At 40.6% G+C, this 24,558-nt stretch overlaps 2 protein-coding genes across 2 annotated transcripts; one reads left to right on the plus strand and one right to left on the minus strand.

The window, feature by feature from the left end:
• Positions 1-1,395: 1,395 nt before the first annotated feature.
• Positions 1,396-7,220, minus strand: LOC118412315 (AN1-type zinc finger protein 6-like). The gene is made up of 4 exons (XM_035815113.1): positions 7,041-7,220; positions 3,688-3,846; positions 2,812-3,090; positions 1,396-2,470 (listed from the first exon to the last, which is right to left on the minus strand). Exons 2-4 carry the CDS (start codon positions 3,836-3,838, stop codon positions 2,322-2,324), a joined length of 579 nt encoding a protein of 192 aa, XP_035671006.1. The 5' UTR covers positions 3,839-3,846; positions 7,041-7,220; the 3' UTR covers positions 1,396-2,321.
• A 1,856-nt stretch (positions 7,221-9,076) lies between these two features.
• LOC118412329 (colorectal mutant cancer protein-like) lies at positions 9,077-23,271 on the plus strand. Its single transcript, XM_035815128.1, is given in 19 exon segments — positions 9,077-9,496; positions 10,388-10,514; positions 10,958-11,078; positions 11,412-11,563; positions 11,719-11,832; positions 12,711-12,853; positions 14,668-14,941; positions 15,357-15,587; positions 15,980-16,180; positions 16,694-16,845; positions 17,081-17,322; positions 17,985-18,171; positions 19,189-19,426; positions 19,821-19,869; positions 19,872-19,919; positions 19,922-19,983; positions 20,401-20,696; positions 20,985-21,087; positions 21,347-23,271. Coding segments are annotated over 19 exon segments (2,961 nt in total). The 5' UTR covers positions 9,077-9,353; the 3' UTR covers positions 21,425-23,271.
• The last annotated feature ends 1,287 nt before the right edge of the window (positions 23,272-24,558 follow it).

Raw genomic sequence — 24,558 nt, forward strand, 5'->3', positions numbered from 1 at the left:
ATATTTGTGGTCAACAATAACTCTAGAATGTCTGAATGGAGTGATATTTGGCATGTGGGTAGGTCAAGGTCAATTTGGGGCCCTGGCTGCTCTCTATGGCACTGCATCAAAACTTCCAGTTTCTGTATTTTGTACTTAATATTTTGTACTGGTTGTGTTAGCGTTTTGTTGATTTAAGTCAGTCATGGTGAATTACTATGAATTGAAACAAGTTCTTTTGAAAAAAGCTGCCATTTTCACCTCTATGAAAAGGAGTACTTATTGGTGGCTAGTTGATCAGTGCAATATAACTGCATCTCATGTATTCCACATTTGTCAAAAGAATGATTGAACGAAACCATTTCCACCTTACATCGAAAATGAAAAAAAAATCTGATTCGATGATTTAGCATATTGCATTTAATCACCCACTCGTTATGCTTTCTGTAGGATTTGAATGTTCTGAGTATTAATTTTGTAAACACGTTATTCACCCACTTTCTCCATACATGTAGAAGAGCATGTGCCTATATCCATTTTCTTGCCCCTACCAAATTTATTATACCAGGGTTATTTTGTTTAAATTCCATTGCAGTTATTTGGCAAAGAACTTTACAAAATCGTTTATGATAAGGTGTGTAACAGACATTGTTGTGTGAAGTTTTCATTCTGGAAAGATTTTCTAGTAGTTGACTTGTCCTGGCAAATGCCAATGCATTCTACACAAGACTGTGTGAATCAAGTTTTGTTCAGTGTGATGCATGTGTACACATCACGAATGAGAAACATACAAGGGGTGATGTAGAATACTATCTCAGACCCAGCTACAGTCCATCCCTCTGTCCCAGGCCAATCAGTTACCTTTTACTTTTGAGAGTCCATCACATCCTCTCTTGCAGCTAGCATACTCTCTTGTCAAAGGTCCCCAAGTAAGGTAACCATGCCCTTACTGAGGCAGCTTTTTGCATCAAGTTTGTATTGGCAACTGTTGGTTGGCACAAGCAAGGTTGAAGATTTCAAAGAAATTCATTATTTTTTATCCTTAAGACAACATATAATTTAATAGCTTGTTGGTACTTGGTTTGAATTCTCAGCTGATAAAAATATGGCTGACCCACCATTACAAAGAATTTGCCCCTCTATTTGCATCAACATGTTACCTCTCACTATCTTTGCAGAACTAGTGTGGGATGAAGGAGAATTCTTATTACACAACCAGTAGGTACTTACATTGCTTGCGTTTTGATGTCTCTCAGACACCTTCGTCAGAGCTTCTAACTGGAGTTCTGCCTCTCACCACTATATGTTGCTGATGTAGGTGTTTCTTAATCCTACCCATAACCATTGCATCATTTTAAGTACAACATGGTGAATTCATCTTTCATACAGTGACACAAAAATATATGCTGCACTCTGTTAGTATCACTGAAATGCTTTAATAAACACAAACACAACAGGGTAATCCCTCTGTTGACAGTGTTTCTCCCTGTGGTGAGAGATTACTGTTTGACTTCCCCCCTCAACTGAAGAAAAAAAAATTGTCACATACAATTATAGCTTGAGATCCATACACAGGTCTCAATCTAATAGAACAAAGAGCTGCTAGCAATCATAAAGGTCTCTTTCTCATAAACTATGATAAATCAAACACAGTAATTATCCACTATATAGAAGAGGATGGTGTTATCAATAAATACAGACTGCAAGGATGTTATGTCACACACAGCTATTGACTATCAACCTCACTTGCAGAAGAGACACCTATTGAGTAGGATGCGAAGTACAGTGTAGGTAATACATTTGCAAAGTTGTTTCAAGCCAAGGATTTTCGTAAGCTAATGGACGATAGTGCTGGATATACGAATCGAAGCAAAGGCTACATGTAGATACAAACCACCCCAAATTACTCCCCTTTTTCAGATATTTCACTTGTTAAAACCCAGGTAAATGCAGTCAAAATGTTTCTGCTATAACATGGAGTTATTTTTGCACTATTCTCACCTTTATGCACATTTTTATATGAGGTTTTTGCATGCAACTAGGAAGTGTCTATTATGTCCAATTACAGTCCTTTTTTTCTAATATTCAATCGCTCGTTTACACTAAAGAATATAATATGTCAAATAACCTAAGACATGACAGTAAGCTGAACACTGTGGCTTAAGGTATGACAGAAATAGCTGAAGTCAGGTAATACGTAATACATGCCTATGTCAAGATATCATTGTTTTTTTTTCTGTTTTTTAAGAAATGATTCCATCACTGCTGGCCTCATTATTGATGAATGTGCACACAAAGTCTCCATTCACAACTGTCCCCACGAAATTCCCGCGTATTCCGCCCTAAAGCTTTTGGATCTTCTCTCCGACAACGACCGGGTTATTCTTGCGGATCTGCTCTTGTCCAGCTGCCTTGTAGTCAAACGTACAATCGTGTTTGTCGGAATACCGGTGAAGCCCGCAGTATAAACCACCACAGCGACACGAAAAACCTGAAACACATTGGGAATACTTGGCTTGATATGGTGTAAAAAAAAATACATTCAATAGCAGTCTTAACAGTACATGTAGCTAGATTTGAATACAGGACCTTTAGGGTCTGGGCAGAACCCCAACCATTACACCATGTCAATGCCAAGGTGTGGCATGATTTTGAGATGAAACAACAGAGACAATAAAATATTTCAACTCCCTACTGTTGCTTTGTGCCCCTTTTGGTCCCATTGATAAAATAGCAGCACTTTACTATAGGATGTATGGTAAGTGCATCCACTTTCATACTGTAGAGTACTTTACCTCAGAATGCAGCTTAAAATAAGGTACTAATAGTTACCTGTAAGTCCTACTTTCTTCCGGCATGTGAAACAGCGATTTTTCTTGGATTTGCCTTTCTGTGAATCGGGACTATTCTGTGACCTGTCTGACTGATCTTCTTCTTGTAAGGTCGTACTATCGGCCGCGTTCGTTGTTGTTGGTGCCACGGCCCCCTCTACCTCTGCTTGCGCCTCCGCGGCCTGTGGACTCGTGGACGAATCGGCAGCATCGTCCCAGCTCCCGACAGGCGAGGGTTCTTCATGGGTCACAGTGTTGGTGGAAGTGCTACTGCTGTTGCCTGTGTGAACAATGGGAGTCACAATGTTAAAGCAAATTTGTAGGCACATGGATACATAATGAGTATTAATGGCATTTGCCTGATAACACCAAAATGCTCGTGAATCCAACATAATGGGACAATAAGTGCTGAGAATGCTACCTCATTTGCAAATTCCCACGAAGGTTTACTACAACAACTGTGAACTATTATTTAATCACAATGCATTACATGATCATTGTTGCACAATCTTGAACAACTTCAATTTGCTATGGGAGTTCCAGAACAACTTGTAAAGTAAGAATGAGACAACTGCTTGACAATGGGGTAAGAAGATACAATGGTGGCAACTACCAGTTCCTCTATTTCATAGCAACTCTAAATGCTGGGGAAAACATCAATATCAGCTGCAATACTGTTCATTGTCTGTCAGTAGGGGAGCCAAAACAGAACAATTTCTTTGACAGGAAATATTATACCAATCGACCCATAGCTTCTTGAGATATGTTCTTCAACCTCAAACAAAACCACGAACAGTAAAATAGTACAACAAACATGGCCTTTGTGTTGAAGGTTACAATAGTGAGTAAATGTAACTCTTAATTCTAAAGTTTCTACCTGCTGGGCTTATCCTTCCAGAGTTAGGGGAGTTTTGCTTTCTCCTGAGAGTGTCCTTGTAGCACTTGGAACACATGCCGTCATTGGCTGATGTGCCGTAGAACCCACAGCCATTCCGACAAAGTGTGGGATTGGCCTGTGCTTGATCCATTCTCAAACCTGCAGGGAAATATGGGATGAGCTGTCAATCACTTGGTTTGCAACCATATATGGTTGTATCCTCCCATATTTAGAACTGTCTTCTCCCATATTTGGCACTCCATGAGTGACCTATAGAATTGTGTTTAAAACCTCTCATACTACAAAATCTACATGTATCTCTTGAACAGCTGTGACAACAATATTTCATTTCAATATGCATTTTATCTGCACAAATACATTATTTCCAGGGTTTTCAATTTTCTGCTTGAAAATTTTAAGTCAATAAAGCTTCAAACTTGTGCAATGAAAAGAATATTCAATAGTATAATACGAGAATGCTAAAACACTGTCCTTGTCCCATGAACTGAGACATTCATCATTCATCACACACACACCAACACATTTCAAGATTACATCAGTTGTATAATACAACCCACAAATTCACAATCCTCAGGCTCTCAGTCTCATGATATCTTGCAAGATATACCAATGCTGGGGAATTATGAGAACAAAGAATTGGGTGAAACAGTGAAGCTACACAATGTAGATTTGGTATCGTTAGCACTTCTTTTTTCAAAATATCATGCTACCAGTAACCATTCCATGTTTGACTTTCAAACATGTTCCCATGTTAACATACTATGATAGAATGCATATATTGAATGACAATGTTATACTTTCGACTGAGATTGGAGACTGTAAAAATAAAAATGTTGTTTGTGGGAACCATGGCATAAAGTACTCTATGTGTAACAACTGTTAAGGTAATGCTCTCCCATTCCTACATTTTTCTATATAGTAATTCCCAAGTGTTTTGTGCTATGTCGTGGGGTTATAATTACTGTCCTTTAATGCCTGCTGTACATCCTGAAATATTTGTGGTATTTCTAAGTCAAAGGCTATTTCTCTGCATCAAAGCAAAACACCTGCATAAAATTGTGTTCCTACTATTGTTTCAACAGCAAACTCGAGAACCGCTGTGCAGTGAAATTGAGTTGGTGCAAATGTGCATAGATTTGCAGTACACATGGCTAAATTTGATTGATCTAGATAGAAATGTTGATATATAAATTATGGATCACGTCTGAAACACAAGACAGTTATCTGGACCAGCAAGCCTGCAATCTAGAATTTTAATAAGCTCATCTACATGACTGGCCATACAACTGGGGCAGAACATGGAGTCATGGACCCACAGATGCCCTTATTCAAGGCTGTAGCAACAGCTGACAACCTTACCATTTAAAATCATGAAGATGGTTTTTGTTTGTGATTTTTACCGAAACAAACCACCATCCTTGGGGTCGAAATAGTGGATGTATATGCACTTTTTTGCACCCAAAATTGGGGTGGCACACCTAATTTTTGAATGTGGGTGCACCTAGAAATTAGCATTGGGGTTACGTACATGTAAAGATACTGTTCTACACAAGCATACAGCAAACTTTTGACATTTATCATCAGAAGGAAAGCTAAAACCTTTGTGTTATTTGCTTAATTAAAGTTAGCTGTAGAATTTCAGATTCAAACACTGAAGACAGGCAGTAAGGTTTGGAATCAGGTTGACATTGCCTGACAATGTGCTTCATTTTACGTCATGAAATGTGCACCCAAAATGTGTTCAGTGTACCTAAATTTTGAGGTCAGGTGTACCAGTGCACCATAGATTATGATTTTATAATCTGAAAAATTGTTTCCTTGCCCTGGTGCCTGAGCTGCATTGTGACGGTTACATGTACGAAAACAACGTATACCATCTGGTTAGCTGACCTTTACTTACATAAGCATCCATGCAAAATGCTAAAAATAAGACACCTTTTAAAGTCTTAAGTTATATATAAGTTATAGCTACATAAACGTACGTCAAACCAGTCATAGTGGGTGGATGGTGTAGACTGTTACGCAATGTTTGCACTTGCAGTAAGTATTTTACTCTTTGTTCTACAAGGCTGACTTAACATAAGCTAGCAAATGGTATGCATGTGATGACTGCATGCAACATGTAGTCTATTTGGGGTTTAGAAGCCATAATCATGGAGATTAGAATTTTTCTTTCATCTGTTTTCTTTCATCTTTTGAAATATCAATTTTTTGTGTTGTTCATGGCTTCATTACTTCATTTGTTTCTAATTTGAAAAAAAAGCAATCACCTTCATATGTGCAACATTCAGGATATGTATCAACTCCATAATGCTCACATTTTGGTACCAATGTTTTAAGAAAGTCTTTTCCGTTACAATTAGTCATACATAAAACAACCTGTGCCCCCCTCCCAATTTCCTGCTAACTCCACTACTTCTGCTTTTGCTTTGATGCTAAAATAATATAGTTTACAATATAAACAATACTTTATATTACACTATATATCATTACATTATATGTCATTTAGGATTTTGTGTCCTTCATATTTCAATCTACATGTTTTAATTGACAAATGGCGAAAAATACCCTCAAAAATTGGCCTCCGGGTCTAAAAAAACACAAATAAATGGGACATGGTACACTAGGCTGCACTCACGTAAATTCATGTCTAGAGTTTTACTTGTCTATTCGTTTTCATCGATTTTAAGACGTTAGAGTATGAATCACATTCAGTACTTTCAGTATGTCCTAAAATTGGTCAAATTTAAAGTCCCGACACGACAAAACATCTGTTGTGTTGTCTACCCCTTTCAATCGCCCCAACAGTAACAACCAACTAAAAGCCACGAAATTAAGACAGATCTTCCCCCAAAAGAGGACCTCTCATGTTTTAAATGTGTTAGTTACTCAAGAATGAAGTATCGTAGCGATCTCAGGTAGAGTCAAGCGAAGGTCGTTGCTTTAAAAACAACAACATCCGACTTTTTTTCGGGAATTTTTGTTACATTTTAACAATCCCCGTTCTACGGAACAACTCGAATCTGTTTTCCCCTTTTCCAATTCAACAAAATTTGCCCACAGAATGTGTGAGATTTCACGTTGGTACATTTTGTACACCAAAAGCATGCCCTGTATCCCAGGAAGATGGTATATCCGGCGTAAAACGACCATGATTCACGATATTATAGAATGACTAAGCTACAAATTGGAGGTTGTGGGGAGGGAGGGGGGTCATCCGGATGTGTTTAGACATATTCAACAAAAAATACATCCCTAAAAAACGTTATAAAACAAAACTACCTCTTCACAACACCCCTTTCGCGCCTTCAATGTAGTATTAACTGACTTACCTTCTGGTTGGATCCTTTAGAATGGTACAATATACGCTAGAAAATGAAGAAAACGTAGGAAAAGATTTAACAACAACCCTCCGTCTTTCCTTTGCAACGTAGTCCTGCCGACGTACAAGCTATTTCTGGGTAGTCACGTGATCAATTCCCGGGTGCTGATTGGCTAATCTTGGAATTCCTGTGTATTACGTCATGCTATGACGTTTCGTGAGTATGAGGCGATTTGCCCCAAACAGCTGCAAGGTTTTTACCTATTCCGGAACTTTCTTAAACAATTAAAACAAAGCTATAGGAAACAATGTCTATTTTAGTGCATTCTGCTCGCAAGGATGGGTTGAATAGTTTCTCATCCTTCCGACCAAACAAACCAGTTTTGTTTGTTTTGTTTATTTGTTTTTGAACATTTACCATGAAATATCCCCCCTTTAGGAATATATCAATTTTGTCACCTCCCAGTCCTTGCCATTGGTTCATCAATGTATAAATGCCATAATAGAACCAAGGCCAGAACAGTAACCTTTAAATTTGGTATACCATTACGCAATAATGGACTTTGGGGACACTAGTGAAGAGATGATATTATCAAAGAACGTTATATAACGGTATCACGCGAGAGGGAGGGAGAAAAATCTAAAATAAAAGTTTGATTTCCCAATTCTCTTTAAAATGGTTGTCAATCGTCTGTGCTGCTCATTTTACCTCCTTGATCGCATGGCTGCGAAGAACGAGTTCATTGAAAACCGATGCCATGTCAGACGCAAAGTCGCAGTCACATCCGTCGTGATCAGTGGTGAGTCGTCATCAGTATAGTGCCGTCTCCAGCTTAATTTCTTTTCCGTCCCACTCATTGTTTGGAAGCCCATGTTTTTCCTTTTCGTTGTAACATCTGTCACTTTTAAGCTTTCAAAATACATTTTCATCAATTTCATGCCATGAAGTTCAAATTGCTACTATTAAAGGGCGGACTTTTTTGTCTGTGAAGCAAATTTTGTCCCGTGATAGAGAGGGTCTATAGACGGAGGGTCCTGGAGTAACAACTCTGGCCGTCATACGATTTTATTACTCATCCACGACTGCCTGACCTTGCCTGATGATGATGACGAATGAGACCAGGCCTGGACTCACACAGTTTCACATGGCACCTGTGTTTTTACAGCAGTTACGAATACTGTATATTTTTGCTGTGGCAGCTGAAGTTCATACTTGTCCGTTACAAGGCTTACATTAGACAGTTGACTTTTGTAGGACATTCACAACTTGTCGAAGGCCTGCAGGTTTCATGGGTTTGCTGTGACAAATCTACTGATCGACGAGACGTGATCGGGCCTATATAAATCAAATAAAATAATAATGAGTCCATCATGAACGTGTGCTACAGCACGCGGTATAGCGCTTGTGGGGTCCGAAGTCCAGCAACTGTCACGATGCAATGAGCGATCTATTGAATCACCTTAGCTTTACAGTTTAAAAAAAAAAGAGGATCGCTGACGTTTCAATTAAAAAAAGAAAGTAGATAACATTAACTTAACGACAAAAAGCAAACGGATATAAAACCGGGTATATCCAAGGAGTAAATCCCACAGCAAATGGGAATAAAATGTTTAAAAAAATAATATTTGGTTTCTTATTCATATAATATTCCAATGTTCAGGTTTTCGACCTATTGTGCTTATTTCGTGTGAACATGACACGTTATTACAATATTACAATGGTAGTTATATCAAATTATGTTAATTCCTGATGAGTAACCCCAAAGCTCCTGCAGTATGGTCGACAGTCATATTTTGATAGGCGGCGCTTCTGCTTGACGTTTAAAAAGATGCAAACGTCACTTCCGCCTTTTTCGGCAATCCCATTCACAAGGAGAAAGTTCAGTTTCAGACAAAGCTACAAGAGAGTATAATACTATACTATAAGGCTATAAAGAGATTAAGACAGAATTAAGTATATTATAACAGAAACATATCTTGGTACAACAATTTAGTATAACCTTTTCTAATATGAATATCTTACTGTCGATGAAGTGTAACACCCCTATCTTTGAAAACAATGGACTGCGCTTTTGTGGATCCACTTCACAGCCAGATTACGATGAGTTTGAAGTGCAGTTGGCCGGTATTTTGAGAAATTTAAGACCGTTTGCGCGACGTGTGGTTGACAGGCACAGTATGTAGGCGGGGTAACAACACTGTGATGTAATGGCATGATTGCCTGATGAACGTGGGCTTCCGTGGGGCAGACGTTGAGATTTGAAGTTGGCTTGATGTTGATGTTTTTATAGTTCTGAATCCGCCTTGTGGTGGGGTGGGGGGCATGAGCGCTGGTGGGGGTGGTGGTCAGCAGTCTACAGACACCAGGTCCAGCGGGTCAGCCGGGTCAGGGTCTACACCGGAGGAGGACAGGATCAAGAAACTCTTCCAGACTTGTGATGGAGATGGGGATGGATATATCAGCAGGTAAGGTTTCTCTAGATTATCTCTCTCTCGCTCTCCATCTCTCTCAGCATCCACTCCTATAGTGGCTATACATCTGCATCTATGTATGTATTAAGTAAGTATGAGGGTGATTATTTGTTCTGGAGGCATCTGATGTATGACCACGTCTGTAGTGACAAGATTGGTCCAGCACTGCTGCTACCTTCCTTGACCGTATGCGGTATGTTATTCTATGTATGATGTATGGTTCTGTGTTAGCCGCGGACGACTGTTGGTTATCGCTTTAATATAGCTCCCGACCAACACGGGAGCAATAAGCGATAACAAACAGTCGTCCGCGGCTAGGTTCTGTGTGTGTGTGACTGTGTGACTGTGTGTGTGTGTGTGTGTGTGTGTGTGTGAGTGTGAGTATGTGTGCATTTGAGCTAGCCTAGATTAAGGGTGACCAGGTGAGATATGCTTAGTCCATGTCAATTTGATTATATGGATGACATCCTTGCGTGCATCAATTTTCGACCATTTACAAGAAAAAAGTTTTCAACCATTCTATGAATCGTACAAAGCAGCTGAAAATGAGCAAATACATGACAATTGCAAACAGATTTTGAAAAATGGCTACTATACGATTGTCAAAGAAGGCAAAATAAGTCCCAAATAGGATGTGAAAAACAAAAATAAAATTCACGCTTTGAACTTCACATGAGTGAGGTAAAAGGTGAAGACCCCTGAGTTGTGAACAGTTCTTGTGTACACCATGTCAGGTAAATTTTGTATGTCCACCGTGCATCACGATGCATACACATTTCAGACCCAAAACTTGCTTGTGAAGAAAAAAGCATCAGGCTTCACCTCAATAAATGAGGACTGCTGAACCTTCACTAACAAGCATTGTGTCCAACTGTATAATTGCAGACAAGATCTGTTGATGGTTTGCTGTCAGTTGAACATGGAAGACTCAGTACAGGAGATTATGGAGCAGTTGGGCGCCGACGACAGAGGCCGCATCTCGTATGACGAATTTGTCCACTGTCGCACTCAGGTAGGGCAGATGCCGGGAACATTTCCGTGAAATCACAGCTACTTGTTTATATTTCTTGTCTCTGGTAACTGACCCTACGAAAACTTGTCGACTCTAGCCACTGGCAAGATTTTTGATCTGTGTAACAAAAGTTCTGTTGAATCATTTTCTACCATGTCCTCCTCATTTCTGTTGCATTAGAAGTTAGAACTTTTGTGTGTGTGTGCAATGTATTAGATGTGAAACTATATCAAGATATGATGTTTTTCAATTCTGCATGGTTAAACTGTATCTGTTGGATCATTTCAGCCAAAATCTGAGAAAAAAGAAAAACAACACAAGAATCTCTACCTACCAACCCTAAACACCACATTGATTTCCTGGGCATAATCATGGCACTTTGGCTTTCCTTCCCTGTGAAAGACAGCATGTTGACTGATGCTATCATGTCTGTTTGTGTCCAGCTGTTAGGGGAGATAAACGACATGCTGCCCAGACTGGAACAGCAGCCTGAACCAGAGGCTGGGTCCAGTCTACATGCAACACACATGCAGTCCTGGCCTACTGGCAGTGATAACAGTCTGGGTAAGTTACAGCACACAACATGCATGTACTAGTAACTACGCATAACACAGATGTTACTAACACATTACAGACATGCAGTCATGGTCCACACCCTGTAATAACAGCATAGGTAAGTTACTACATACAATTTGTAACAATGTACTCAACGCAGCATACCAGTAGATCATGTAACAGCACACTACACATGTTACCGCATGTTGCACATGTTAGTACACATAACGTGTATGTTACTACAAAAATGTGTAAATACAAGAATGCAAGTAATGTATCACACACCTGCATGCTACTACACACAACAGTTACACCTCCTTTTCGCCCGTCACTATTTTGTAGGTTCTTGCGGGCCTGTACGCGAGGCGTGGGAGTATGACTCCGGAGCTCGTGATCTCAGCCCCGAGCCCAGCAACCTACACAAACTACTGGAGGCTGCCAGTTCCTCCGCAGCCAATACTGGCGGTACAAATTACCTGGAGCTGGCTAATACGGTTAGTAGCAGAAGAACAACTTAATTATAGAAGCTGAGAAACACCTAACATTGTTCAGGGAATGCCTGTCACATTTCTGTCAAATCGCTTGTTATTCGATGGGAAATAGTTTTAAGATTATCTTAACTGAGTTTTTTTCTTCTGTACCTACACAGCTGCACTTGGCTGCCTTAGCTTCACTGAAGGGAGAGATTTTGGAGCTGAGTACTAGGTTACAGTCTACCACGAGTGAGCGAGACACATTGGAGAAGAAACTGGCCAAAGCTCAGGTAACCTGACTTAACCTTAAAACATAATATCTGTCCCTTTGGCAGTGCTGAAACAATTGTTTTAAGAAAACTCCTTTTCTTTCTGCGTACAACTTGAACATACAGGCACAGCAGCTATCACTGGTGTTGGGGGGTGTTATAGACTTCCTGGTACTTAACTAATCACTAAGGTCATTCATCTGTAAGGTCACATGACCTAAAAGATTGGTTGAGAGATGTGGCTGCATGTCTGTCAAATGGATGTATTTTTATGTTCTTATTTTGCATTCCTACGTTTTCATGGAGGTGGGTAAGGCTAGGGCATCATGCTATAGTGTTGGAACATAGTCTATAATGAAGTCTGTTACCATTAGATGTTGATTAGCAACGTTGTAGAGAAGGTCCTGGGTTATGGATGGGAGGGGGCCCAACAACTAACAGCTGACATGAGACAATATGGAATAATGACAGCTCGACTCAATACCTATAGTTAGGCCTAGGAAAACAAATGTTGTATTTCCTGCTTCCCGACCTATCCTAAAAAAAGCTGCCAACCTGATCCTTTTTTTGGAGGTGGGTGGGTTGTGGAGTCACAAATTGTTTCCAGCTAGAATTTCTATTCAGCCTGCTTCCTATTCAAGTAAAAAAAACTGCTTATCCTATCTAATAAAGGATAAATGTAATGTAATCCAATTATTTGTAACCATGATGCACAAAATTATAGTTTGACATTGAAAATATAAGTGTCCTCATGCAGTTTAACCTTGTACGAGTAAAAAAAGAAAGATAATCCCCACCTGACGACCCTAATTTCAAACAGGAAACACAATATTTTTTTCTAGCCCTTACGAATAAGTGATGACCATGATGATGATGATGATGTTGCTTGTGTGTTTCAGTGCGAGCATGTCCAGCTACTCCAGCAGCATGAGGATAAGTCAGACGCGCAGGCCGCACGGTACGAGGAGCGCATTACTGAGCTACACGGTGTCATAGCAGAGTTACGCAAAAAGTTAAGCAGAGAGCAAGATGCCACAATAAGGTGAGTAAGGAAGATTGTTTTTAGGCCTAGGAAAAAAAATGTTGTGTTTCCTGTAACCCGACCGACCCTAGAAAAACCTGCCGACCCTAGACTTTTTTTTGGGTGGCCGGCTGGCAGACATGAATTTTCCATGTGAGAATTTGTGCAAGGAGCTTTCGAGTGATGCATCGTTATAGAATCGGTTTTTGAACATGTTCTGCTAATTCCTAGTGCAGTAGAAAAAGTCCAAATAACATCAATTACCTCTGTTTACTTCATAAATCACAGTTAACATAATTAGGAACACATAAATCATCGTAAATATGAGATACACATGGACACGTATAAACGTAGTAGAAGTTCAGAAGCATGACTCAGCTCAGGAGCATGTGCTCAAACACACAGTAAATTTTCAACTGAAACATAGAAATCAGCACCCAAACAAACAACTCAATAAACAAACAATGCTTTTTCACTATTGTACCTCCAAAATTAACCTATTTTGGTACGCCTGAAATGCAAAAAAGTCCGCCCAAAAGCCGTCCGAAATGAAGTAAACAAACCGAGAGCCGCCATTTTGTTTTATGTACAGCAGCGCCCCTATCTTATTTGGGGGGAAATGCAGGCTTGACAGCACTTGTACTGGTAATAATGTTGCATGTGAGTTTTTCCAAGGAGGTTTTATCAAATTGCATCTAATTTTTTGCTAACAAACAATTGTACATGTAACAAAAAAAAGATAATTAATATATGGTTTATGGTATAGTACTTTTGGTTGTGCATGTATTTTTTGGGGGAGTGCAAGTATTTGTATTTTTTTCCATCTGCATCAGTTGACCATGAAATGTATTTAGTCTGTATAGATTTTTATTAACTCAGAGAGCCAATAATTCCAGCAAGGTTTTTATTCTTATTTCTATAGGCAAACTTAGATAAAATTTGTTGTTGATTTTTTTTCTAACTAACATGATCAAGATGATAAAAGTTAAGTTAGGATGCTTTGCCCAATGTTTTCTACATTTTTCATGGTAACTTGCCTCAAGTTCCAAGCAGGAAATACATGACTTGGAGTTGTGTATACTGTTCCACTTGTTGAGCTTGAAGGCAGACTGTTGGCCCTTGGTAAGGGGTCCTAGTGGGGACCTATGCCCAATGTTTTGTTGGCAATTTATATCCTTGTATAAGAGTTAGTTTCTGTGTATAAGTGATAGCTTTCCCTAAAGCAGAAGATGAAGATTATGAGCCGGCAAGATGACATCAGAAGCATACAATATAAATGTACATTTCTATGTAACAAAGTGTATGGATAGATATTGACATGGACACCACCACAGTTCCCAGCTTAAGAAATAATGCTTTTGGCCAATGTATTGCCAGTTTTCAAGCCAGGTACCATGTCTAAAAAAAAAATTAAAAAAAAAAAGATTATCCCTACCTACCGACCCTAATTTTTTCAGGACTGTTACAGGAAACACAACATTTTTTTTCCTAGGCCTTATCATTGTCTTTACTTCCTGGTGCCCCTTTTTTTCAGAACAGCAAGTAGCGGTTCTTAAAAATCATTTGTCATTTTGTCCTTACATTCAGATTTGTGAAGCTTAATGGATATAAGTCTAAGCAATGATCACAAGGTCACGTTTTAGCTTTGTAATATATTGTGCTATGTATGCCTTGACTCTTTGTAAATTATGAAAATGATATGTAACTTAATATGACATGGTGGATGCTATTGGCATAAGCAGATGTTGCTTTCTCCCAGACCATTGCGAATAGAAGTGCATGAAAATTAGATATCATTAACAATAGAAACAAAACATTTGACTTAACTTTTCCAGAGAAGAGGAAGAAGAGGAAAACGTATCTCAAGTGAGCCAAGAAGACAGTAGCAGTAGTGTCAGTGGCCGTTTTAATTTCTCAAGAACTCTCCAAGACTCCAACACCAAGGGTGACGACCTGAGTGTCCAGTTACAGAAGGTCGTGAGCACTTTAGAGAGTACCATCGAGGGACGGCGACTGCGAGAGAACAGTTCGCAAAGTTTCGCAGACGTGGATAAACAAGTGGAGGAACTAACGTCGGCAAGCTGGCAAATGGAAAAGAATGCACATGAGGTATGTCTATGCTGGAAGTCGTTTGTGGGGACTTAATATTTTTAGTTTTTTATCAGTAGACCGGATTTTGGACCAATTGGAAAATGAACAGCGTTCTTGTGTTTTGGGGGCTTACAGGTCCAAGAAAATAGCAAGACAAGTTTCTACAGTCAAACATGGTCCAAGTTAAACAGAAGTTATAAGTGAAGTTATTAGTGTAAAACCCCGTAAAACCAACACAAATTTGGTTCCAAATGGGCACCTTAGCAGGCGGAAGGTTAATTCAGGCAGTGCATAATGTAGAACTGTAATGTAAATAAAAATTGAATGTTGGAGCCCACTTCTGGGTGGCAGTGGTATAACGTATTGTAGCATGCAATACTTAGTGGTTGATCAAGAACTTCTGCTTAAGTCTACATGGTATTTTGTTGTACAGGCAGTAAAAGAAGTGGAGACCCTGAGGTTAGAGCTTGGTACACCACGTAAGGCGCAGTCTGCGCGGTCGTCCTGGGCCGTGGGAGACGGTAGTCTGGAGCATCAGCTGTTGGACGTGAGACAAGAAGCAGACAGTCTGCGGGGAAGTCTGCACAGTAAGGAAGAGGAGCTGAACAAGATCCGGGCATCTCTGGGCTCTGTGAGAGAAGAAAGGGACCGGCTAAGGCGCAGGGTAAATAACAAAGAGTGAAAAACATTATGTAACATTAGCCTGCAACTGCATGTTTCTTCTCCATAGTGCAAAAATAGTGAGTGAAATATAAAATGGCTATACATGGGGCAGTATGATGTTAAAGACTACAGTTTTGATTTGTTGGTTGGTTTCCAAATAATGATAAATCAAAATAGGTTTTATGATTTTGGGGATAGTCATTGTTAAAGGATGATGATGATGATATGGGATGTTGTGCAGTTCCCTTTCAAAATGCAGATGACAATGTATTGATTGATTTGCATACTAAGGCATTGTTGTTGATGGTAAAAAATACTGTAACAATTATGGGCACATTTCTCCTTTAGGTACAAAGTCTATTGGTGAAATAGACTATTATTATCATCCCTCAGGTGCGGGAGTTACAGACCAGGTTACAGAGCGTCCAGGCGTCGGCCAGTCCTCCAGCCCACAGACCCTCCCCCTCCCCCAGCCCTGGGGACTCCTCCTCCACAGAACTGCCCATCCCCAAGGTCGCTGAGCGGGTCCGACTCAAGTCCTCCAGGGCTGTCCTGGACAGACATGTGCTGGGTACAGAGCTGACCTCTATGGGGGTGAGTAGTATTTGTATCTGTTATGGACCCACTATGAACTATGAACACCCCTATTGAAGAATGGAAGAGCCCTGAAGGAGTCACTCTGGTGGGAAGGGTCAGAGAGAGTTGACTGAAGTTTGGCTAGCTCTCATGATCTTTGTTGTGTCTAGTTTCTTGAATTGAGGAACGGGATTCATGACTTGAAATCAGAGCTAGCACTCCATGTTCTCCTCATCACACTTCTGGCCAACATGTCCCCTTTTACATGGGTGACGACACAATTACATTTTTTCCCAGCAATACATGTAATCCTATGGGGAAGTGGAGAAAACCAATGTGTCATTATCTCAAGAATCAAAACTGCAAGCCATGCAAACTTACCTTCAAATGATATCCTGCTCTGTCCACTGTCATCAAATGCATTCGCAAGAATTTTTATACAGCTAGTTTTTAAATAGACCTCCTAATCAGAGCCCTTGGATTGGTCCTTTAGGCTCAAACCTGTGTTAACCTTTGAGCTGTTTGTTGCAGGTGGAGAATGCGAAGGTGGCGGAACACCTGTCACAATCATTACAGGACTGCTCCAGCGTACAGGAGATCTTCCAGTCGGTGTATGCAGCGGGGAGTCCCATGGCTGACAGCAGGGGCAGGGAGTTTGAGGTAGAGATTGAGAGGCTAAACAGGTGAGTACTGAACAGTACTTGAGAAAGATCCAAACACAAAATTTCTCAAATAGTAGTTTAATCTTAAATAGTTTTACTCATTGCATCAAGCACTGTAGAAGCATCTTCTTTAGATGCACAATGTTTTAAAGGGAGCTTGCAGTCAGATTACTCAGGGTGATTTTATTGGCTACACAGATGCAGATACAGATTCTCAAAGATCTTTGATAGAGCACATTTCCTTGCCTTTTTGCAGTCGTATCGAACACCTGAAGTCACAGAATGACCTCCTACAGCTGACCCTTGAGGAGAGTAAAGCCAATGCAGACAGGTTCAGTATGTTGTGTGGGAAATATGAGTCCAACAACACGGCTCTGCAGCTGGCCCTGTCATACAGCGACCAGATGCTAGAGGCCCTCGAGGTACAGCTGGCACTGAAGGAGACTGAACTGGGCTCTGTCCTGGCTTCATGTAGAGCTGCAGGACTTGGGGCATTTGGTAAGAAACTTCATTCACTCCTTCTTTGTGTGTTTCCATCCTCCCTTCTTTCCCTGCTTAATTCCTTCATTTATTGTCTTCTTTCCTCCTTTCTTATCTTTCTTTCTTTATTTATTTATGTACTGTGCTACTGGAAAAAGTTGCAGTCCCAAGGACCGGACGGGAAGCTGTGGTTCAGTTGTGGTCCAATCAGTGCTCTAGCCAGCGTCCGTTTTCCCGTCAATTGCCGGAAATTTGCTGCGTCTGACGGAAAATTTTCAAAACCAATCCGTCAACCTTGACAGACAAAAATCCTTGGTGGAAGCTACATGCGGCTTGGGGACGCCGTCTACGGACGTAAAAGCCACACACTGTTTGTTTTGCTATTGTTATGATTGTTGACAATGTGTGTCGGCGCTCTTTCACATACGATAATCTCATTAAAACCCGTTTTTCAAGGTCTCAATGGCAACATTTACTACTTTGTTGTGTCATTGGGAAAATGAATTTCGCGGCTGACGGAAAAAAAATTTGAGCTGGCTAGAGCCCTGGGTCCAATGTTCAAGGAATTTCCTGGTACAATTAAACTGTATATACTTTAGATATAGTGTCTGCCTTACACTACCAGTCGAAGATAAACTGTTGATGAAAGTTGTCTGATCTGTTTCACTCTCTCTGTGCAGGTGACGGTGACACAGATCCAGAAGAAGCCACTGCGATGTTGAAGCGAGCCCACGATAATCGCAAGGCTGCAGAAAATGTGGCCAAGCAGCTGTTACAGAGGCTGGATCGTAGCTGTGGTGCCATGTGTGGGGTACAGGGGTGCACTGCACAGCCATGGGAGGACCTGTCCTCTCACTCACATACAAGGTAAGGCAATACTGCACAACACAACACAACACAACACAACACAACACCTCATAACACAGGGGTGCACTGCACAGCCATGGGAGGACCTGTCCTCTCACTCACATACAAGGTAAGGCAATACTGCACAACACAACACAACACAACACAACACAACACAACACCTCAGAACACAGGGGTGCACTGCACAGCCATGGGAGGACCTGTCCTCTCACTCACATACAAGGTAAGGCAATACTGCACAACACAACACAACACAACACCTCACAACACAACACAACACAACACAACACCTCAGAACACAAGGGTGTACTGCACAGCCATGGGAGGACCTGTCCTCTCACTCACATACAAGGTAAGGCAATACTGCACAACACAACACAACACAACACCTCACAACACAACACAACACAACACAACACCTCAGAACACAAGGGTGTACTGCACAGCCATGGGGGGACCTGTCCTCTCACTCACACACAAGGTAAGGCAACACAGCACAACACAAACATCACTACACTAAACCTCAGAGCACAGGGGTGCACTGCACAGCCATGGGAGGATCTGTCCTCTCACTCACACACAAGGTAATACAACACTACACTACAGCACCTCAGAATGCTGGTGTACTGTGCAACGACTATAGGATCTATCCTCTCACTCACATACAAGGTAAGACAACACAGCACAACACAACACAACACAGGGGTGTACTGCACAACCATTGATTGGGAGGATCTATTCTCTCACTCACATACAAGGTAAAGATTTTAAACCAAGTCCTACAGATTCAAAAACACTTGTACAAGAATGAATAACTTTGTACCTTGTTCCATTGCCTCCTTCCAGTCATGCTATTGGTGAAACCTCAGATTCAGAACCAGTATCATACAGCCCAACGCAATGAAAACAGTACAACCCAACACATTACAGCACATTTCTGGGTGAGGCTGTGAACTTATGAATGACACTTTGTTGTACCATCTCTCATGTTGAGTGCCTGTTATTTGTCCCCCTCAGCACGACCAGCTCCACTGCCAGCAGCTGTGACACAGACTTCAGTAAGGAGGACGAGTCTCGGCTCAAGGACTACATCCAGCAGCTGAAGAACGACCGCGCGGCCGTGCGCCTGACCATCATGGAGCTGGAGTCTGTCCACATCGACCCCGACCCGCTGACCATGGAGCTGGTCAACCCCAGCGCCCAGCGGCTGGACCTGGAGAACGCTGTGCTCATGCAGGAGCTGACCGCCATGAAGGTGGGGCAAAATTTCCCTGGAAATCTTTTCCAGTTGTTTGGTTCACTTTAGTGTCAAATCACTTTGAAGGTTAATGATTTCCGTAAAAGACCATGTATTCTAACATGGCAGAATATGGACATTTTGTGCTATGCAGCTCCAGTCTTTGTTAAGAAATAAAATCAGGGCCCTTGAACAGAGACATGAATGGTTGCAAGCTCTCTCACTACTGGCACTTATGGTCCACCATTCAGGCCATGCATCCATTATGTCCAAGAGGTTATGTGACAGGAAACAGGAGCAGTGGATTCAATCATTTCTTAACAATAGCAGAGACTTGCACTATCATAAGTTTTTTACAGTAACTGTTAAAAAATATGTTTCATGGATAGAAATTCTACTATGTTGTATACAGGAGGAGAAGGCAGAGCTGAAAGCACAGTTGTATCTCATGGAGGAGGAGAAGAGGCTCTGGAGCTGAAGATCACGTCTCGAGATGCCCAGGAGCAGGCCTACAGGTGCAGATTGACCATCTCCAGTCTGAAGTCAAGGAGCATCAAAGGGTACAGGACAACCAGGTAAATTGGATGCAATATGCCGTAAATGCATTTAACTATTTTAAGTTTGGGGATTTAATTTCATGGCAGTGGAAAAAATGGAGTGTTCGCGGTGGTTTTGAATTCGCGGTAGTGCCATCCCGTGAACTTATTTACAGTATTGTACTGTAGTGGCATACTGTATTATGAATATTCGTGGTGGTTTAAAGTTTGCGGTTAAGCGGCCACCGCAAAAATACACTAATATAGAACCACTGCGAAAGTCTCTGCATTTACAGTACATCACACTTGAGTTCAAATCTGGCTGGACCATTCCAAAAAACATAATGCATTCTTGGCCTAATGTATGGAAGTTGAGCACACACCACGAGCACACTGTGGAATAGTCCCCTACTGTAGTGTTTGCTGAGCTTTGGGGCTTATACCCTATAGAAATAGGGTGTCAGGGGCGGTACCCTGTGTACGGAAAGGTGCGGGAAGTTAACTAAGTGTATATTTCAGGTGGGCGTCCCAGCACACACAGCCACACCTATTACGACGTTAGAAGAGCTGCGTGTTCACGTGGGGGGCGACACCGAGGTCTCACAAGCCTTGGCAGACGTGCTGCGCCGGGAAAAACGGCTCAAGGCGCGCATCCAGGAACTGGTGACCACCTTGGAGACGGTGCAGCGTAACAACGAAACCAGGCATCAGCAGTCGGCGGAGTTTGTTAACGACCTTAAAAGGGCAAACAGGTAGATTTTATCAAGTGTTCCTGTGTGAGATTTAAATCAGAAATAGATTGTTTCAATACTGTATGATGACAAGAATAAAAGGTGTACGTTTGTAAGCCAGTTAGAGGCATTACGAGATTAGTACAAATCATGATGTCAGGATGTAGAAAGAAATGTTGTTATATAAGTGCACCACACACATAATCTTTCTGTCAAAGATAGGACTGTCATACTTGCAACACACTTGGTAGAGTTCCTTGTCTCAAGACAATTTGGCGTCATTAAATCTGTACAATTTTCCCCCCGCAGTGGTCTTGTTGCAGCTTATGAAAAGGCAAAGAAAAAGCATCAAAGTCGGCTGAAGAAACTGGAGTCCCAAATGATGGCCATGGTTGACAGACACGAAACACAGGTCAGCTTGTTTTTTCTTTGTTTGTCTGTTTGTTTGAAGAAGGTCCTTTATGAACTAATGTTTCTGCGTCTTGTTGTGTACCATAGGTTTCACTGTTGTTTACCTGGTTTGTGTGTTGTGTTGTATTGTGTTGTGTTGGCATATGAAATAGAATGGAGTATGACTGTGATGTGTGAAATGGACATGGTTGTGTAATATAATATCAAGAATTTTGAATTGATTTATTGTAAACTTGTGTTCTTATCCCATTTGACAACAGGTGCGAATGTTAACACAGAGGATAGCACTCCTCGAGGAGGAGAATTCTCGACCACAGACCAACGAAACCTCCTTGTAGCAGCATTACAAAAAACAGAAGTGGAGGAATTTTCAGTCCTCAACTGCTTAGATGGCTTTGGTGAATTTCCCCCAAGAGTTTCAAATGCATGAAGTGGGAGTTGGATGACATGTAGTTCATCACCCTGACAGTAGGGGGAGCTGTTTTGAATCTGACTCTACATGACCACTAAGTTAAGCCACACCATTTGATCATTTTCCTTTGATACTTACTGTCACATGTTTCCGAATTTGGCAAGAGAATGAACTGACTCCAATCCCAAAGCAACTGATGTCCATGCCCCATCTGTTGTTTTTGATAACTGTCAGATACGTTAATGCAATGAATTAGTAAGTAAAAATGCAGATGCCAATTGCAGTTGATAAGATGATTTATGACTGGACAACTTTGCAGTGTTACTGGGCTCTCTGCACCCATTCAGGGTGGAGGCATTTTTGTGTCTTATTGATCAGTTACTGTTTCATGTTCTTCTCATAGAACAACAGATCACCTCATTTTCCAATATGTAATGATATATTTGCTATGTTATGTATATTCTAATGCTAATTCTGATTATCAATTTAAGCAGCAATATATTTCTTAAGAGTCAGGAACTTTGCAGTAGGGAGGCTGCATGTCTTTGTATGGTGCTCAATGAAAGAAGAAAGTTCTGTTGTCTTCCTTGGCTTCTCAAGCTGGCTAATTGTCTTGAGTAGTAATGTATCATATACCCCAATGTTGCATGTGCATGGTATGTTTCAAGCATGTTCTTCTCAGATGCAACAGAAGTGATTGCCATAACTTCTGTAGTACAGGTTCGTTCTGTAGCTTTGTGAGTCAACAACTGTAAATGCTGAAGACTTCAGTCAAACCCAGGGCCTCTGACTTGCACCAAACAACCGTGTCCTATTAAGACATTGTAATTCTATTTAGGATGGAAGTGTGTCTGTGTGTTTACTACGAAACTTGGTCAAATTTAGTGAGGTTCATCCCAACATCAAGAAGTTGCTAAAATTTGGAGTTGTGGTATCTTTGAGTTCATGGTTGATACTGTTACAATGGAAATGTGACAGCAAAAATCTTGTACTTAAAAAACATGACATATTTCAGGAATTACAGTAGTTAATGGTGCTTCCCTTCAGTCTCTACAATGCTCACAAAAGTGCACAGTGCTGGGTGTGTCTTTAGGCCCACATTCTACTAGATGATGATTGCTGAGTGGCTCTCGAGCAACCAAAATGGATTTGTGTGATGAATGATTTTGTAATTGGTATATGATGCACAATGCAAAATACTGACTTGAAAGACAACAAAACACAAAAACACATTTTAAGAATTGTTTTAAGAAATTTGTTGAGCAATCTGTCAAATATTTGGTCACTCATTTTTGCTCAGTGGTTGCAGACTGGTGGAAAGTGGATGTAATTAGAAAGGCGGCTATCACAAAGAGGTATTTTACCAAGCATGTAGAGATTGTAATAGGTATTTCTTCAAGTACATCTCATTTTGTTAAGTTGAAGACATTCAATAACCACTAACGCATGTACATGTACGATTCTAGTTTCACCTTCGATTTTACCTTTGCAATATAACTATTTCTCAATTATTTATTCTCAGACAGGCGTATACATTATAGCATAGCCATCTGAGATATCTTTTAGTTATTTCACTTTATCGTATACCAACACGGGCATTTACATGTATTTTTGATGAAGATCTTGTATTGGGATATATTTTTTGATTCAATGAATTGTGGAAAAGGCTTTGCAGGAGTTGCAAGACTGACAAGGCATGGCGGATATTGTGCAGTATGTTTGTGCAGTTTTTACATTTTATGTAAACTTTAAGTAAAATGCCAGGAAACTACATTTACTTCTTTCTTGTCTCATGTTTGTGTTTGTTTCCTTTCATTTCTTGTTAACACTGTATGATGATTTACATCACACACTTGGAGACAAATGACAGAAACTTTTTTATTAAGTTTTGTGTAAAAGTAGGTGGTAATCCACTATGTCTTGGGCATGATATAGGAAGGCGGAACCCAGCCCTCTCCTTCCACCACCTTCTACCTTGCCAGCCAAAACCAGGTACCCATTTTTAACTAGGATGGACTAAGAAGAGTCATGTTAAGTACCTTTCCCAAGGATACAATGTCTAGTTAAGTATGACAAGAATTGAACCTATGACCGCTTGATATTGATTGAGTCCACTAACAGCCACTCGATATTACATATTTCTGCAGACTCAGAGGACAAAGCTTTGAGCTTTGTTCTGATCCAAGAGTGACTGCATCATTACTGTAGTTCCTTTTTTGTGGGGACTGTTTGAGTAGCTCTCCTGGCACTGTTCAGTGCACATGTGCAGTTGGCCGAATCACAGGGACAAGGTATGCTTACATGTATGTAAGGTTATAGTCTGGAAGTAGGGACTCAAACTGAATACACGCTATTGCTGTTCAGTACACGTGTGTATGTGTGATTCTTTCTCTGTGTAAGAAGGGATACAGACCAGTGAACAGGGACTTCATTTGGTGTTTTAACTTGAAATTTAAATTTGTGAACAATACCGATGATGTAATACAATGGCAATGCATATTCACTGTGATGTGATTATGGAGTGGACACAAAAAAAATGCAATTTACAAGATTTACATTGCTTGAAGAAGACAACAGTCTAAAATGTGTGGTGATTTCTCTTTGTGTTGGGTTAAAAGTTTATACATGTAACTTAAAGGGGCATTCCACTCCAGAAGGGAGTCTTGTTTTCCAATAGATAATGTGTCAATGAATACATAATTAGCCGAATTTTGTGGAATTCATCTTGGGATGAATTACGCGATGTGTGTTTTGTAAAACAATAATGACACTCACTAAACCCATGCAGACCCTTCCCATGCATTCCTTATACGCATAGACACTTTCTTTATTGTACATATTTTCAGAATAAATGAGGTACGCTAAGCACACCAAGAAGGCAAATTGCTCATAAGATAGCAAAGAGTACAAGAACAAGACGAGATTTCTTAGCGAACCTGAAATTAGTTTTGTAACCTTACCTAAAAGTTTTGCATTGTATTCAGCCATAGGATTAATTCAATTAGAGGGTACTTGGGGAGTTTAGTAGAAGGCTGAATGCTTTTGAGGCACGTGGAGCAA

The sequence above is a fragment of the Branchiostoma floridae genome, chromosome 3 (assembly GCF_000003815.2).
Source record: "Branchiostoma floridae strain S238N-H82 chromosome 3, Bfl_VNyyK, whole genome shotgun sequence".
NCBI lineage: Eukaryota > Metazoa > Chordata > Leptocardii > Amphioxiformes > Branchiostomatidae > Branchiostoma > Branchiostoma floridae.

Bases quoted from the DNA above. Each gene is read 5' to 3' on its own strand.
- LOC118412315 (XM_035815113.1), bottom strand. From the start codon at position 3,838: ATGGATCAAGCACAGGCCAATCCCACACTTTGTCGGAATGGCTGTGGG. The intron at 3,091-3,687 runs GTAGAAACTTTA...TTGTTCACACAG, and splicing joins TGGAAGGATAAGCCCAGCAG to GCAACAGCAGTAGCACTTCC. The intron at 2,471-2,811 runs GTAACTATTAGT...AATGTGTTTCAG, and splicing joins GAAGAAAGTAGGACTTACAG to GTTTTTCGTGTCGCTGTGGT.